This window comes from Nerophis ophidion, linkage group LG23 (assembly GCF_033978795.1).
Source record: "Nerophis ophidion isolate RoL-2023_Sa linkage group LG23, RoL_Noph_v1.0, whole genome shotgun sequence".
NCBI classification, from domain to species: Eukaryota; Metazoa; Chordata; class Actinopteri; order Syngnathiformes; family Syngnathidae; genus Nerophis; species Nerophis ophidion.
In genome coordinates, this window is record NC_084633.1 from 20,106,936 (window position 1) to 20,123,701 (window position 16,766).

At 37.1% G+C, this 16,766-nt stretch overlaps 1 protein-coding gene across 3 annotated transcripts in view; it reads right to left on the reverse strand.

Annotated features, from left to right (window-relative positions):
- The window catches only part of LOC133541637 (TOM1-like protein 2), a 74,320-nt gene that overhangs the window by 4,113 nt on the left and 53,441 nt on the right, over positions 1–16,766 (reverse strand). For 2 of the 3 annotated variants that reach the window (XM_061885159.1, XM_061885158.1), the window contains 3 exons: positions 7,300–7,359; positions 1,847–1,883; positions 1–744 (listed from right to left, as the gene is read on the reverse strand). The exon at positions 1–744 is cut by the window's left edge and continues 4,113 nt beyond it. In XM_061885159.1, the coding sequence (XP_061741143.1) occupies positions 605–744; positions 1,847–1,883; positions 7,300–7,359 (237 nt within the window). In that variant the 3' untranslated portion in view covers positions 1–604. The remainder of the gene's footprint in view (positions 745–1,846; positions 1,884–7,299; positions 7,360–16,766) is intronic. The other variant, XM_061885160.1, reaches the window with a different exon arrangement.

Consider the following 16,766-nt stretch of genomic DNA (forward strand, 5'->3'; position numbering starts at 1 on the left):
GAAAATAAAAACAAAAGGGAAAAAAAAAAAAAAGGCCTGCATGGCAGCTTTGTGTCAACATTGCCACTTTTTTTCATTAGATTTCACCTCATTCCACTTTTTTTTTAAATTTTTTTCATTTTTATTCTTGCAATACTATCAATTTTGCAATTTTCACAGAATGCGTTTCGGGCTGCTAAACGATTAGCTGCGGGCCGCACTTTGGACACCCCTGCTCTAGTCAAACTCCGAGCTTATTTCCGTATTAAAAGCATTGCAATACTTTGAATATAACACTAGAACTACTTGAAGGTGGGTAAATAATGGAAATGCACGACCAGAAGCACAACACTTGTGCAAAGTAGCAATAAACCGTCAAAAGGATCAATGTGTACATTAGTAATTAGCGATGCTGGATTAGACATCAACCATCCATCCTAGGCTGAATGAGATGTAAAGCGTGACTACATCCCACATGAACAGATACATACATCCACGGATGGTGTTACCTTACAACCTGTGGACCTCTGTTTAGTTTCTAGGAGGACTCATTGAGGGTGAGGATCTTCAGAAGACCCCTCCTAAGAGAGTGATTGAGACGCCCAAGAGACCGGGGGGGGCGGGTCTACAAGGCAAAGAGGGCATCTTCTGTCCGTTCCGCCCTCTTCTGAGATCCCGCAGGGGGGTGGGCAGGATGAGCAGGACTAGCCCCCGGAGGTGAGGAGTCTCCAGCCTTTGATCTCTCAGCTAGGAACTTGTCGAACTCTGAAATAAAAAGAAGGATGTGACAGCGACGACTCATGCATGGATTGTTTGAAGGCAGAACATTAATGTACCGTATTTTCTGGACCATAGGGCGCACCGCCGATGAGCGGGTCCGTTCAGGTCTTTTTTCATATATAAGGCGCAGCGGATTATAAGGCGCATTAAAGGGGAACATTTATTTATTTATTTCGGCAATCTTCACATAAAACAAAGAACAACAACAAAAAAAAGAAGAAAAAAATGATTGAAGCTCTGTTATTTTCCGTTTTTTCGACAATTTTTTGGAACCTTGGAGACATCATGCCTCGGAGGGTGTAACAACACTAACAGGGAGGGATTCAAGTTGCACCACTGGCAAGAAATCTGCCGCCAGACCCCAATTGAATGTACCAAAGTGTGAAGTGTGTGAATTATATTTATATAGTGCTTTTCTCAAGTGACTCAAAGCGCTTTACATAGTGACACCCAATACCAAAGTGTCTCCACATTTTACATGGCACAGAGATGTATGGATAACCCGCAGATGCATTTGCAACGATAAAGTCAACTAAATCACAAAGGTGAGTTTTGTTGATGTTGACTTACGTGCTAATCAGACATATTTGGTCGCGGCGTGACTGCCAGCTAATCGATGCTAGCATGCTACGCTAATTGATGCTAACATGCTATTTACCGGCGGTGCTAAAGCCGACATGGCACAGAGATGTATGGATAACCTGTAGATCTCTTGACTATGGTAGCCGTAATGGGCCGACAATCCATCAAGCGGTGCGGCTTCAAAGTCATACTAAAACATTTTGACCGATTTTTTTAACGCCATGTGTAATGTTCTTTATTTTCAACGGAACATTTAAAGTTTTGGTGTTTTTTTACTGGCGTCAAATTGCAGTCTACACGCATCTCCTATGTGTGACTGCCATCTACTGGTCGCACTTATCATTACACCGTGTACCAAATAAAATTGCTTCGAGGTCAGGAAGATTATTCCGTACATTAGGCGCACCGGGTTAAAAAGCGCACTGTCAAATTTCGAGGAAATGAAAGGATTTTAAGTGTGCTTTATAGTCCGAAAAATACGGTAATCCAAATTGACTTCATGTACCTTCACTGGTTACACCTTCATCTGCAGCATCGCCTTTCTAGAAACGGGGAAAAAAAGTGATTATTGAGAGATCTGTTGGAAAAAAATGGTGTTTTCCACTCATTGATTCTGACCTAATCATACAATATGTTTTATCATACTAACAACAAGATACTGTTATAGTAGAGCAAGTGCAATGTGTTACACAACAAGACAGTGAAGTCTGCAATCATTACTAGCAAAGAAGACATTTTGCCGCCTCTTCCACTAAAAGTCAAATAGTATAGAGCTGCAAAATGTAACACAGATTAGAAACTTTTCACTCTTTTTTTCTTTTTCTTTTAATTTACAGAAAAAGCAATCTTTCCATGTGATATTAAACTCTTCGTGGTTAACTTACCCAAGTCTTGCACAATTGAGAAGCTGAACTGAACAAACAGGCTTTACCTTTTTTTTTTTTACTTGGGACTCAAGCCTGTGCGATTTCACGACCTCACAGACAGTCAGAAATGATAAATACTCTCTTAAAAAATGCAACATTTTCTCAGCCTGAGGTTAAAAAAAAAATGATGGCTGCAGAAAAGCCGCGGGTTGCAGACCCCAAGTAATGTTTTTTACTAATAGAAAGCAACAACAATAACAAATGTGTTATATTAATAAAATAGATCGTCATATACATATACTGTATTACCAATAATACATATTATTTTAAAGTACAATTACTTTCTGTATAAATTAAAAATAACTGAATATTACATGTATCATTTATAAAATATTATTACAGACATGCAATAATAAAAAAGTTTCATCGCCTTGAAAATGCACGACATTTTGTGCAGTCGACAACCCTGGGCTACTATTTGAAAAAAATACAGTATGGATGTTTATGTAGCCTCATCATACAGTAGCACCAGAAAACTTCAAAATTAATCTTTTAAATAAGCAAATGGCCTTCTGATAAGCCCATCGACATAAATCCACTATGCATGAAGCTCATGTGAGCCTTTTTGACCCTTTTTTGAATGTAAATGATAGAATACCCACACTGCAGTAGATACTTTTAAAGTGACACCAAATGAGAGTCAGGGTAAATATAATAAATATATAAATATATTAGGGGTGTAACATATTCGTATTGAACCGTTTCGGTACGGGGGTATCGGTTTGGTTCGGAGGTGTACCGAACGAGTTTCCACACGGACATATTAAGTAGCGCATAAACAATGCACACCGAGGCACAACACACGGCATGCTAGCAGCGACCGGGCTACGATAGACAGACCATACCTCCTCTTTTGCGGGGCTGTCCGGGTGGAGTTTCTTAAATGCATCAAATGTCCGGCATTTTAAGTTAGGGTTGCGTGTATTTTCAATGTACGTTCTGGGTTAAAAAGGGGTTAAAAACAAAACAAATTGTGCACGCAGCAACATTCGTGAGGGACGGGCAGAGACAGAGAGAGCGAGAGAGTTATGATAAACGCTTTTTATCCATACTTTTATCAGATGTTATTTTTGATTATCTATAGCTGGTGTGTCAAAAGTGTGCCAAAGAGGCCCACAGCTAATGTTTTAAAGGCCCATGGCACATTCTAAAAATGCTAAAATTAAAATGAACAAAAACATAACAAAAGTGAAATTAAAAAAGCTTAAAAGTTAAATGTCATTTAGAAAAAGTTGCAATGTTGACTAATAAAATAAAGCTGTTTTTTTTCTGGATCGGTTCGCAGCCGAGTGTGAAGCGGCCGGAATGAGAATCAGCACCTCCAAGTCCGAGTCCATGGTTCTCGGAGTGCCATCTCCGGGTTGGGGAGGAGACCCTGCCCCAAGTGGAGGAGTTCAAGTACCTAGGAGTCTTGTTCACGAGTGGGGGAAGAGTGGATCGTGAGATCGACAGGCGGATCGGTGCGGCGTCTTCAGTAATGCGGACGTTGTACCGATCCGTTGTGGTGAAGAAGGAGCTGAGCCGGAAGGCAAAGCTCTCAATTTACCGGTCGATCTACGTTCCCATCCTCACCTATGGTCATGAGCTTTGGGTCATGACCGAAAGGATAAGATCACGGGTACAAGCGGCCCAAATGAGTTTCCAGGTCTCTCCCTTAGAGATAGGGTGAGAAGCTCTGCCATCCAGGAGGAACTCAAAGTAAAGCCGCTGCTCCTCCACATGGAGAGGAGCCAGATGAGGTGGTTCGGGCATCTGGTCAGGATGCCACCCGAACGCCTCCAGGGAGGTGTTTAGGGCACGTCCAACCGGTAGGAGGCCACGGGGAAGACCCAGGACACGTTGGGAAGACTATGTCTCCCGGCTGGCCTGGGAACGCCTCGGGATCCCCCGGGAAGAGCTAGACGAAGTGGCTGGGGAGAGAGAAGTCTGGGTTTCCCTGCTTAGGCTGCTGCCCCCGCGACCCGACCTAAGCTAAGCGGAAGAAGAAGATGGATGGATTGATGTTTTTTTTCTTTCAAACTGTCATTGCTCAAAACATAATATTGAATAAAAATCAATGTTATTATGAATTATTGACCTATCCAAGGTTCCCATTACTTCGCGTCAAATATTCTACTAAGAAATATATTTTTGGTGGAAGATTTTGCAAATGTGGTTGTGGAGAGGGGGAGGCGGGGCGGGGCACGCTGGAGCCCTGCCCGAGATGGTGGCAAGGAGGCGGAGAATGCGATGGAGCGGAGAGGCGGGGCGTGTCGGGAGCAACGCCGCCGCAATGTAATTCAGGTGCGTGGATCGCGCACCGGCAAACAGTTAACATTTCTCCTTATGATGTATAAAAGGGGAGGAGGAGGAGAGATCAAGGAGGGAGTAGGAGAGCCGGTAACAGCGACCGAGAAGCAAGAAAGAGCAAGACACGAGAGACGGAGACGCGGCCGACTAAAGAGCGGACCGGAGAGCGAGACACGGAGGAGCGACGAAGACTGCCTTTATTGAAAAATAAAAGAGTCAGACCTGCTCGACGATCATGTCCTTCCTGGGTGGTCAGTGGAACCCGAGCGACGACGGCTTGAGTGGTTCACAGTGGTAAATAAAAAACCATAAAAAATTTATATTTTGTTGTCTTCTTACTGTACCGAAAATGAACCGAACCATGACCTCTAAACCGAGGTACGTACCGAACCAAAATTTTTGTGTACCGTTACACCCCTAATATATATATATATATATATATATATATATATCTGTCTTAATTGGATTATCCAGAGAATAGTGCTCGATACCGTGGTAGAGCGCAATATGTAGGTGTGGGAAAAATCACAAGACTACTTCATCTCTACAGAACTGTTTCATGAGGGGTTCCCTCAATCATCAGGAATCTCCTAATGATTGAGGGAACCCCTCATGAAACAGTTCTGTAGAGATGAAGTAGTCTTGTGATTTTTCCCACACCTACATATGTATATATATATATATATATATATTAGGGCTGGGCAACGAGCAAAAATTTTAATCGAAGTTAATCGCACTATTTCTCCGATTAATCGCGATTAACTGCATTGTATACGCAAAGCCCAATAATGAATTCAAAAGTAGTGTGTAGTGCACCTTTATTGGAATATTCTCCCACATGAACAAAAGCGCCAAAACATTTGTTGTGCAAACACAATTTAAATCAGTCCTTGTTAAACAGTAGCAGTTAAATAGCATATTTTATGAAAATCAACTCCAAAAATGTAAATACAAACATTTAAGCTTATTGCCACTGCCAGGGTATTTAAGTTATTCTGTTTGTTATGGAAAATAAATATAATCTACATACAAATCTCTGAGCCACAATCATAACATCTGAACAGGCAATTTCTGAGCTAACAGCAGAAACATTTTTTTTATCAGGGATCTTATGTTTAAAAAACTATATCATAGGTAGTGGGCTGTTTTAGGGAATTTTGGATCAAATTATCCATAGTAGCAATATTAATAATGTTGTGTTTATTCTGCGTAGTGCACTTAAAATAATTATGACCATATCTAGGAATTGATATGATGGGAATTTTGCGATTGTTTGCTTGGTGCTTTGATAAACTGAAGGCATCATATACATGGTACTATATTGTGATGTTATGAGCCAGGGAATAAAAGAACTACCCTACCCAGCATGCAACAGGAGTGAGGAGCATGTATAGGTTGTGTCGCCATGACGGCATCTTGTATGTTGTGATATGCACGCTCTGAAAGTAAACGTTAAGAAGTCAGCCAACACTCCTGGTCTGCATTATTCATAAATAGACAGACAACACATATACTCCGCTGCTTCACAGGCCGCTGGATGTAGCCGGCAAAGTATTCCCATGCTAGCTAGCCGCTCTAGCAAGCACGCCTCATTCAGTCCAAAACGGCCCGATCTATCCACATCCAGAATTGTCTGGCGGTCGTAAGTGATCCCGGAGTGACCACGCTGTAAGCCAGCCAGGACATTTGCAGAATTGTCCACTATTTTTGCCAAATGTTCCATCTTTACCAAGAGCCCCTCCATGCCATCTTGTTAAGAAAAGGCGTTAACAAAATAAAAGCATGTAGCCTTTAAATAGACTCCCTTTTTAGACCAGTTGATCTGCCGTTTCTTTTCTTTTTCTTCTATGTCCCACTCTCCCGTGTGGAGGGGGTCCGGTCCGATCCGGTGGCCATGTACTGCTTGCCTGTGTATCGGCTGGGGACATCTCTGCGCTGCTGGTCCGCCTCCGCTTGGGATGGTTTCCTGCTGGCTCCGCTGTGAACGGGACTCTCGCTGCTGTGTGTTGGATCCTCTTTGGACTGGACTCTCGCGACTGTGTTGGATCCATTGTGGATTGAACTTTCACAGTATCATGTTAGACCCGCTCGACATCCATTGCTTTCCTCCTCTCCAAGGTTCTCATAGTCATCATTGTCACCGACGTCCCACTGGGTGTGAGTTTTCCTTGCCCTTATGTGGGCCTACCGAGGATGTCGTGGTGGTTTGTGCAGCCCTTTGAGACACTAGTGATTTAGGGCTATATAAGTAAACATTGATTGATTGATTGATGTAAACAACATACGCAAATGTGCGATAAAATAATTGTCGGCGTTAATAGATTGATGAGTTAACTCATAATTAACACATTCATTTGCCCACCCCTAATATATATATATATATATATATATATGTATATATATTTAGACTATTTTGCTACATAAGGATAAAATACAACAAATAATCACAATATGACACAGTCTACATTCAACTACCACAATAACATAAACTGATATTTTTAAAACCTCTCTTATTATGTAGTATTAGTCAAGCCTCACGTTCATCTGTGATTCAGTCATTGGTGGAAATAAAGTGGGATGAGTGAGAATAAAAAGGTTGGTTGTAACGTTAGAGGAAAGCAATGTTTTGGTCGCTGCATGAATGGATGATTGAAAAAAATAGTGAGGGAGAAAAAAAAAAAACAAGCAAACACATTAAAAAAAATAAAAAAAAAGATTAAAATCAAGGTAAATCAAGTCTCACCACGTCAGCACAGAGCCACTCCTCTATGTCATCCATGACAGAGGACTGCGATACAGGGATCTATGGAGCAAAGCCATGGACAAACCAGGGGGAGCCAGGCGAACAAAAGCCACACAAACACAACCACGTCATCACACAATAACAAATAATCACCACACACACACGTGAAGAAATAAAAAGAAGAGGAATCATAGCTCACAGAGAAAAACAAATAAATCATAAAACACCCAAAACAAAAATCCATCCCAGGAAGAGGAGTTGTCGTGTGTGTTTTGTCATTAGCTGTGTCATGCTAATAAGGTATGTACAGCTGCCCGCTAATGGTAATTATTCCACACCATTAGGTAATTAGTATCACTTCAACCTAATTAAGAGACGGATCGGATGAGGAAAGCAGTGACAAGACACACAAACACAAGATAGTGACGACAAAGTTTGATCATATTACGACTAAACTGGCTTCCTGTGCACTTAAGATGTGACTTTAAGGTTTTACTACTTACGTATAAAATACTACACGGTCTAGCTCCATCCTATCTTGCCGATTGTATTGTACCATATGTCCCGGCAAGAAATCTGCCTTCAAAGGACTCCGGCTTATTAGTGATTCCTAGAGCCCAAAAAAAGTCTGCGGGCTATAGAGCGTTTTCTATTGTACTCTGGAATGTTCTACCGGTAATAGTTCGAGATGCTACCTCAGTAGAAGCATTTAGGTCCAATCTTAAAACTATTTTGCATACTCTCGCCTTTAAACAGAGACCCCTTTTAGACCAGTTGATCTGCCGTTTCTTTTCTGCTCTGCCCCCCTCTCCTTTGTGGAGGAGGGGGCACAGGTTCGGTGGCCACGGATGAAATGCTGGCCGTCCAAAGTCGGGACCCGGGGTGGACCGCTCGTCTGTGCATCGGTTGGGGACATCTCTGGACTGCTGACCTGTCTCCGCTCGGGATGGTCTCCTGCTGGCCCCGCTATGGACTGGACGCTCACTATTATGTTAGATCCACTATGGACTGGACTCTCACTATTATGTTAGATCCACTATGGACTGGACTCTCACACTATTATGTTAGATCCACTATGGACTGGACTCTCACAATTCTATGTTAGATCCACTATGGACTGGACTCTCACAATTTTATGTTAGATCCACTATGGACTGGACTCTCACAATTTTATGTTAGATCCACTATGGACTGGACTCTCACTATTATGTTAGATCCACTATGGACTGGACTCTCACTATTATGTTGGATCCACTATGGACTAGACTCTCAAACTATTATGTTAGATTCACTATGGACTGGACTCTCACACTATTATGTTAGATCCACTATGGACTGGACTCTCACACTATTATGTTAGATCCACTATGGACTGGACTCTCACACTATTATGTTAGATCCACTATGGACTGGACTCTCACACTATTATGTTAGATCCACTATGGACTGGACTCTCACACTATTATGTTAGATCCAATATGGACTGGACTCTCAAACTATTATGTTAGATCCATTATGGACTGGACTCTCACAATTTTATGTTAGATCCAATATGGACTGGACTCTCAAACTATTATGTTAGATCCATTATGGACTGGACTCTCACACTATTATGTTAGATCCACTATGGACTGGACTCTCACACTATTATGTTAGATCCACTATGGACTGGACTCTCACACTATTATGTTAGATCCACTATGGACTGGACTCTCACAATTTTATGTTAGATCCACTATGGACTGGACTCTCACAATTTTATGTTAGATCCACTATGGACTGGACTCTCACTACTATGTTAGATCCACTATGGACTGGACTCTCACTATTATGTTAGATCCACTATGTACTGGACTCTCACACTATTATGTTAGATCCACTATGGACTGGACTTTCACTATTATGTTAGATCCACTATGGACTGGACTCTCACTATTATGTTAGATCCACTATGGACTGGACTCTCACACTATTATGTTAGATCCACTATGGACTGGACTCTCACTATTATGTTAGATCCACTATGAACTGGACTCTCACACTATTATGTTAGATCCACTATGGACTGGACTCATTATTATGTTAGATCCACTATGGACTGAACTCTCACTATTATGTTGGATCCACTCAGAACTGGACTCTCACTATTATGTTAGATCCACTATGGACTAGACTCTCAAACTATTATGTTAGATTCACTATGGACTGGACTCTCACAATTTTATGTTAGATCCACTATGGACTGGACTCTCACACTATTATGTTAGATCCACTATGGACTGGACTCATTATTATGTTAGATCCACTATGGACTGAACTCTCACTATTATGTTGGATCCACTATGAACTGGACTCTCACTATTATGTTAGATCCACTATGGACTAGACTCTCAAACTATTATGTTAGATCCACTATGGACTGGACTCTCACAATTTTATGTTAGATCCACTATGGACTGGACTCTCACACTATTATGTTAGATCCACTATGGACTGGACTCATTATTATGTTAAATCCACTATGAACTGGACTCTCACTATTATGTTAGATCCACTATGGACTAGACTCTCAAACTATTATGTTAGATTCACTATGGACTGGACTCTCACACTATTATGTTAGATCCACTATGGACTGGACTCATTATTATGTTAAATCCACTATGAACTGGACTCTCACTATTATGTTAGATCCACTATGGACTAGACTCTCAAACTATTATGTTAGATCCACTATGGACTGGACTCTCACACTATTATGTTAGATCCACTATGGACTGGGCTCATTATTATGTTAAATCCACTATGAACTGGACTCTCACTATTATGTTAGATCCACTATGGACTGGACTTTCACACTATTATGTTAGATCCACTATGGACTGGACTCTCACAATTTTATGTTAGATCCACTATGGACTGGACTCATTATTATGTTAGATCCACTATGGACTGAACTCTCACTATTATGTTGGATCCACTATGAACTGGACTCTCACTATTATGTTAGATCCACTATGGACTAGACTCTCAAACTATTATGTTAGATTCACTATGGACTGGACTCTCACAATTTTATGTTAGATCCACTATGGACTGGACTCTCACACTATTATGTTAGATCCACTATGGACTGGACTCATTATTATGTTAGATCCACTATGGACTGGACTCTCACTATTATGTTGGATCCACTATGAACTGGACTCTCACTATTATGTTAGATCCACTATGGACTAGACTCTCAAACTATTATGTTAGATCCACTATGGACTGGACTCTCACAATTTTATGTTAGATCCACTTTGGACTGGACTCTCACACTATTATGTTAGATCCACTATGGACTGGACTCATTATTATGTTAAATCCACTATGAACTGGACTCTCACTATTATGTTAGATCCACTATGGACTGGACTCTCACTATTATGTTAGATCCACTATGGACTAGACTCTCAAACTATTATGTTAGATTCACTATGGACTGGACTCTCACACTATTATGTTAGATCCACTATGGACTGGACTCATTATTATGTTAAATCCACTATGAACTGGACTCTCACTATTATGTTAGATCCACTATGGACTAGACTCTCAAACTATTATGTTAGATCCACTATGGACTGGACTCTCACACTATTATGTTAGATCCACTATGGACTGGACTCATTATTATGTTAAATCCACTATGAACTGGACTCTCACTATTATGTTGGATCCACTATGGACTAGACTCTCAAACTATTATGTTAGATCCACTATGGACTAGACTCTCAAACTATTATGTTAGATCCACTATGGACTGGACTCTCACACTATTATGTTAGATCCACTATGGACTGGACTCATTATTATGTTAAATCCACTATGAACTGGACTCTCACTATTATGTTAGATCCACTATGGACTAGTCTCTCAAACTATTATGTTAGATCCACTATGGACTGGACTTTCACAATTGTATGTTAGATCCACTATGGACTGGACTCTCACAATTTTATGTTAGATCCACTATGGACTGGACTCATTATTATGTTAGATCCACTATGGACTGAACTCTCACTATTATGTTGGATCCACTATGGACTAGACTCTCAAACTATTATGTTAGATTCACTATGGACTGGACTCTCACAATTTTATGTTAGATCCACTATGGACTGGACTCTCACACTATTATGTTAGATCCACTATGGACTGGACTCATTATTATGTTAGATCCACTATGGACTGAACTCTCACTATTATGTTAGATCCACTATGGACTGGACTCATTATTATGTTAGATCCACTATGGACTGAACTCTCACTATTATGTTGGATCCACTATGAACTGGACTCACACTATTATGTTAGATCCACTCGACGTCCATTGCACCGTTCGCCCGGTTGTTTTTGTTGTTGTTGTTTTACTTTTGTGGCTGCTTGCATCAGCTTTGTGTTTTTAATGTCTTTAATGTCCTTTGTGTTCTTTGATGTTTCCTTCTTACACACATGTTTATGTGTGCTATGGCTATGTGTTTTTTTTTCCCTTGGCCTCTCCAGTTTCTCACCTTTGTTGTAAGGGGCGCCGGAAGTTACCATGAATTGATTAACGTGGACAAGTTGAAAAACTTATTGGGGTGTTACCATTTAGTGGTCAATTGTACGGAATATGTACTGTACTGTGCAATCTACTAATACAAGTTTCAATTAATCAATCAATCAAAGTTGGCAGACATGTCAGCGATCCTGTTCTGTCTCCCTGTAATGTTTTTCTTATCTTGAATGGGATTTTGCTGAAAATCTTGATTTTCCCTCAGGGATTATTCACGTATTTCTGATTCAGATTCTGATTTCAACAGTGTTTATGCGGTAGGTTCCTTAGAAGCAGACATCGCCTCGTTTATAAAGGATCTGTTATCTCTTTTTTGCAGCAGGTGCCTAAAATTGCGGACTGCCTTTTTTGGAATAACAGCTAACTTAAACAGGCGGATTTTTTTAAGGGCAGTACGTCCTTCAAAACAGCAGCGTTCTTGTCACATAGAAACAGCAACACAAAGTACAGACACATTTTCCCAGAGTAATTTACTTTAGTAAGTCATATAAGGGATCTTGGAATAGTCTTTTTAATTTACTTTAGTAAGTCATATAAGGGATCTTGGAATAGTCTTTTTAATTTACTCTAGTAAGTTATATAAGGGATCTTGGAATAGTCTTTTTAATTTACTTTAGTAAGACATATAAGGGATCTTGGAATAGTCTTTTTAATTTACTCTAGTAAGTCATATAAGGGATCTTGGAATAGTCTTTTTAATTTACTCTAGTAAGTCATATAAGGGATCTTGGAATAGTCTTTTTAATTTACTTTAGTAAGTCATATAAGGGATCTTGGAATAGTCTTTTTAATTTACTTTAGTAAGTCATATAAGGGATCTTGGAATAGTCTTTTGAATTTACTTTAGTAAGTCATATAAGGGATCTTGGAATAGTCTTTTTAATTTACTTTAGTAAGTCATATAAGGGATCTTGGAATAGTCTTTTTAATTTACTTTAGTAAGTCATATAAGGGATCTTGGAATAGTCTTTTTAATTTACTTTAGTAAGTCATATAAGGGATCTTGGAATAGTCTTTTGAATTTACTTTAGTAAGTCATATAAGGGATCTTGGAATAGTCTTTTTAATTTACTCTAGTAAGTCATATAAAGGATCTTGGAATAGTCTTTTGAATTTACTTTAGTAAGTCATATAAGGGATCTTGGAATAGTCTTTTTGATTTACTTTAGTAAGTCATATAAAGGATCTTGGAATAGTCTTTTTAATTTACTCTAGTAAGTCATATAAGGGATCTTGGAATAGTCTTTTTAATTTACTTTAGTAAGTCATATAAGGGATCTTGGAATAGTCTTTTTAATTTACTCTAGTAAGTTATATAAGGGATCTTGGAATAGTCTTTTTAATTTACTTTAGTAAGACATATAAGGGATCTTGGAATAGTCTTTTTAATTTACTCTAGTAAGTCATATAAGGGATCTTGGAATAGTCTTTTTAATTTACTCTAGTAAGTCATATAAGGGATCTTGGAATAGTCTTTTTAATTTACTTTAGTAAGTCATATAAGGGATCTTGGAATAGTCTTTTTAATTTACTTTAGTAAGTCATATAAGGGATCTTGGAATAGTCTTTTGAATTTACTTTAGTAAGTCATATAAGGGATCTTGGAATAGTCTTTTTAATTTACTTTAGTAAGTCATATAAGGGATCTTGGAATAGTCTTTTTAATTTACTTTAGTAAGTCATATAAGGGATCTTGGAATAGTCTTTTTAATTTACTTTAGTAAGTCATATAAGGGATCTTGGAATAGTCTTTTGAATTTACTTTAGTAAGTCATATAAGGGATCTTGGAATAGTCTTTTTAATTTACTCTAGTAAGTTATATAAGGGATCTTGGAATAGTCTTTTGAATTTACTTTAGTAAGTCATATAAGGGATCTTGGAATAGTCTTTTTAATTTACTCTAGTAAGTCATATAAGGGATCTTGGAATAGTCTTTTTAATTTACTCTAGTAAGTTATATAAGGGATCTTGGAATAGTCTTTTGAATTTACTTTAGTAAGTCATATAAGGGATCTTGGAATAGTCTTTTTAATTTACTTTAGTAAGTCATATAAGGGATCTTGGAATAGTCTTTTTAATTTACTCTAGTAAGTCATATAAGGGATCTTGGAATAGTCTTTTTAATTTACTTTAGTAAGTCATATAAGGGATCTTGGAATAGTCTTTTTAATTTACTTTAGTAAGTCATATAAGGGATCTTGGAATAGTCTTTTGAATTTACTTTAGTAAGTCATATAAGGGATCTTGGAATAGTCTTTTTAATTTACTTTAGTAAGTCATATAAGGGATCTTGGAATAGTCTTTTTAATTTACTTTAGTAAGTCATATAAGGGATCTTGGAATAGTCTTTTGAATTTACTTTAGTAAGTCATATAAGGGATCTTGGAATAGTCTTTTTAATTTACTTTAGTAAGTCATATAAGGGATCTTGGAATAGTCTTTTTAATTTACTTTAGTAAGTCATATAAGGGATCTTGGAATAGTCTTTTTAATTTACTTTAGTAAGTCATATAAGGGGTCTTGGAATAGTCTTTTGAATTTACTTTAGTAAGTCATATAAGGGATCTTGGAATAGTCTTTTTAATTTACTCTAGTAAGTTATATAAGGGATCTTGGAATAGTCTTTTGAATTTACTTTAGTAAGTCATATAAGGGATCTTGGAATAGTCTTTTGAATTTACTTTAGTAAGTCATATAAGGGATCTTGGAATAGTCTTTTTAATTTACTTTAGTAAGTCATATAAGGGATCTTGGAATAGTCTTTTTAATTTACTTTAGTAAGTCATATAAGGGATCTTGGAATAGTCTTTTTAATTTACTCTAGTAAGTCATATAAGGGATCTTGGAATAGTCTTTTTAATTTACTTTAGTAAGTCATATAAGGGATCTTGGAATAGTCTTTTTAATTTACTTTAGTAAGTCATATAAGGGATCTTGGAATAGTCTTTTGAATTTACTTTAGTAAGTCATATAAGGGATCTTGGAATAGTCTTTTGAATTTACTTTAGTAAGTCATATAAGGGATCTTGGAATAGTCGTTTTAATTTACTTTAGTAAGTCATATAAGGGATCTTGGAATAGTCTTTTTAATTTACTTTAGTAAGTCATATAAGGGATCTTGGAATAGTCTTTTTAATTTACTCTAGTAAGTCATATAAGGGATCTTGGAATAGTCTTTTTAATTTACTTTAGTAAGTCATATAAGGGATCTTGGAATAGTCTTTTTAATTTACTTTAGTAAGTCATATAAGGGATCTTGGAATAGTCTTTTGAATTTACTTTAGTAAGTCATATAAGGGATCTTGGAATAGTCTTTTTAATTTACTTTAGTAAGTCATATAAGGGATCTTGGAATAGTCTTTTTAATTTACTTTAGTAAGTCATATAAGGGATCTTGGAATAGTCTTTTTAATTTACTCTAGTAAGTCATATAAGGGATCTTGGAATAGTCTTTTTAATTTACTTTAGTAAGTCATATAAGGGATCTTGGAATAGTCTTTTTAATTTACTCTAGTAAGTCATATAAGGGATCTTGGAATAGTCTTTTTCATTTACTCTAGTAAGTCATATAAGGGATCTTGGAATAGTCTTTTTAATTTACTTTAGTAAGTCATATAAGGGATCTTGGAATAGTCTTTTTAATTTACTTTAGTAAGTAATATAAGGGATCTTGGAATAGTCTTTTTAATTTACTTTAGTAAGTAATATAAGGGATCTTGGAATAGTCTTTTTAATTTACTTTAGTAAGTAATATAAGGGATCTTGGAATAGTCTTTTTAATTTACTCTAGTAAGTTATATAAGGGATCTTGGAATAGTCTTTTTAATTTACTTTAGTAAGTCATATAAGGGATCTTGGAATAGTCTTTTGAATTTACTTTAGTAAGTCATATAAGGGATCTTGGAATAGTCTTTTTAATTTACTTTAGTAAGTCATATAAGGGATCTTGGAATAGTCTTTTTGATTTACTCTAGTAAGTCATATAAGGGATCTTGGAATAGTCTTTTTAATTTACTTTAGTAAGTCATATAAGGGATCTTGGAATAGTCTTTTTAATTTACTCTAGTAAGTCATATAAGGGATCTTGGAATAGTCTTTTTAATTTACTCTAGTAAGTCATATAAGGGATCTTGGAATAGTCTTTTTAATTTACTTTAGTAAGTCATATAAGGGATCTTGGAATAGTCTTTTTAATTTACTCTAGTAAGTCATATAAGGGATCTTGGAATAGTCTTTTTCATTTACTTTAGTAAGTCATATAAGGGATCTTGGAATAGTCTTTTTAATTTACTTTAGTAAGTCATATAAGGGATCTTGGAATAGTCTTTTTAATTTACTTTAGTAAGTCATATAAGGGATCTTGGAATAGTCTTTTTGATTTACTTTAGTAAGTCATATAAAGGATCTTGGAATAGTCTTTTTAATTTACTCTAGTAAGTCATATAAAGGATCTTGGAATAGTCTTTTGAATTTACTTTAGTAAGTCATATAAGGGATCTTGGAATAGTCTTTTTGATTTACTTTAGTAAGTCATATAAAGGATCTTGGAATAGTCTTTTTAATTTACTCTAGTAAGTCATATAAGGGATCTTGGAATAGTCTTTTTAATTTACTCTAGTAAGTCATATAAGGGATCTTGGAATAGTCTTTTTAATTTACTTTAGTAAGTCATATAAGGGATCTTGGAATAGTCTTTTTAATTTACTTTAGTAAGTCATATAAGGGATCTTGGAATAGTCTTTTTAATTTACTTTAGTAAGTCATATAAGGGATCTTGGAATAGTCTTTTTAATTTACTTTAGTAAGTCATATAAGGGATCTTGGAATAGTCTTTTGAATTTACTTTAGTAAGTCATATAAGGG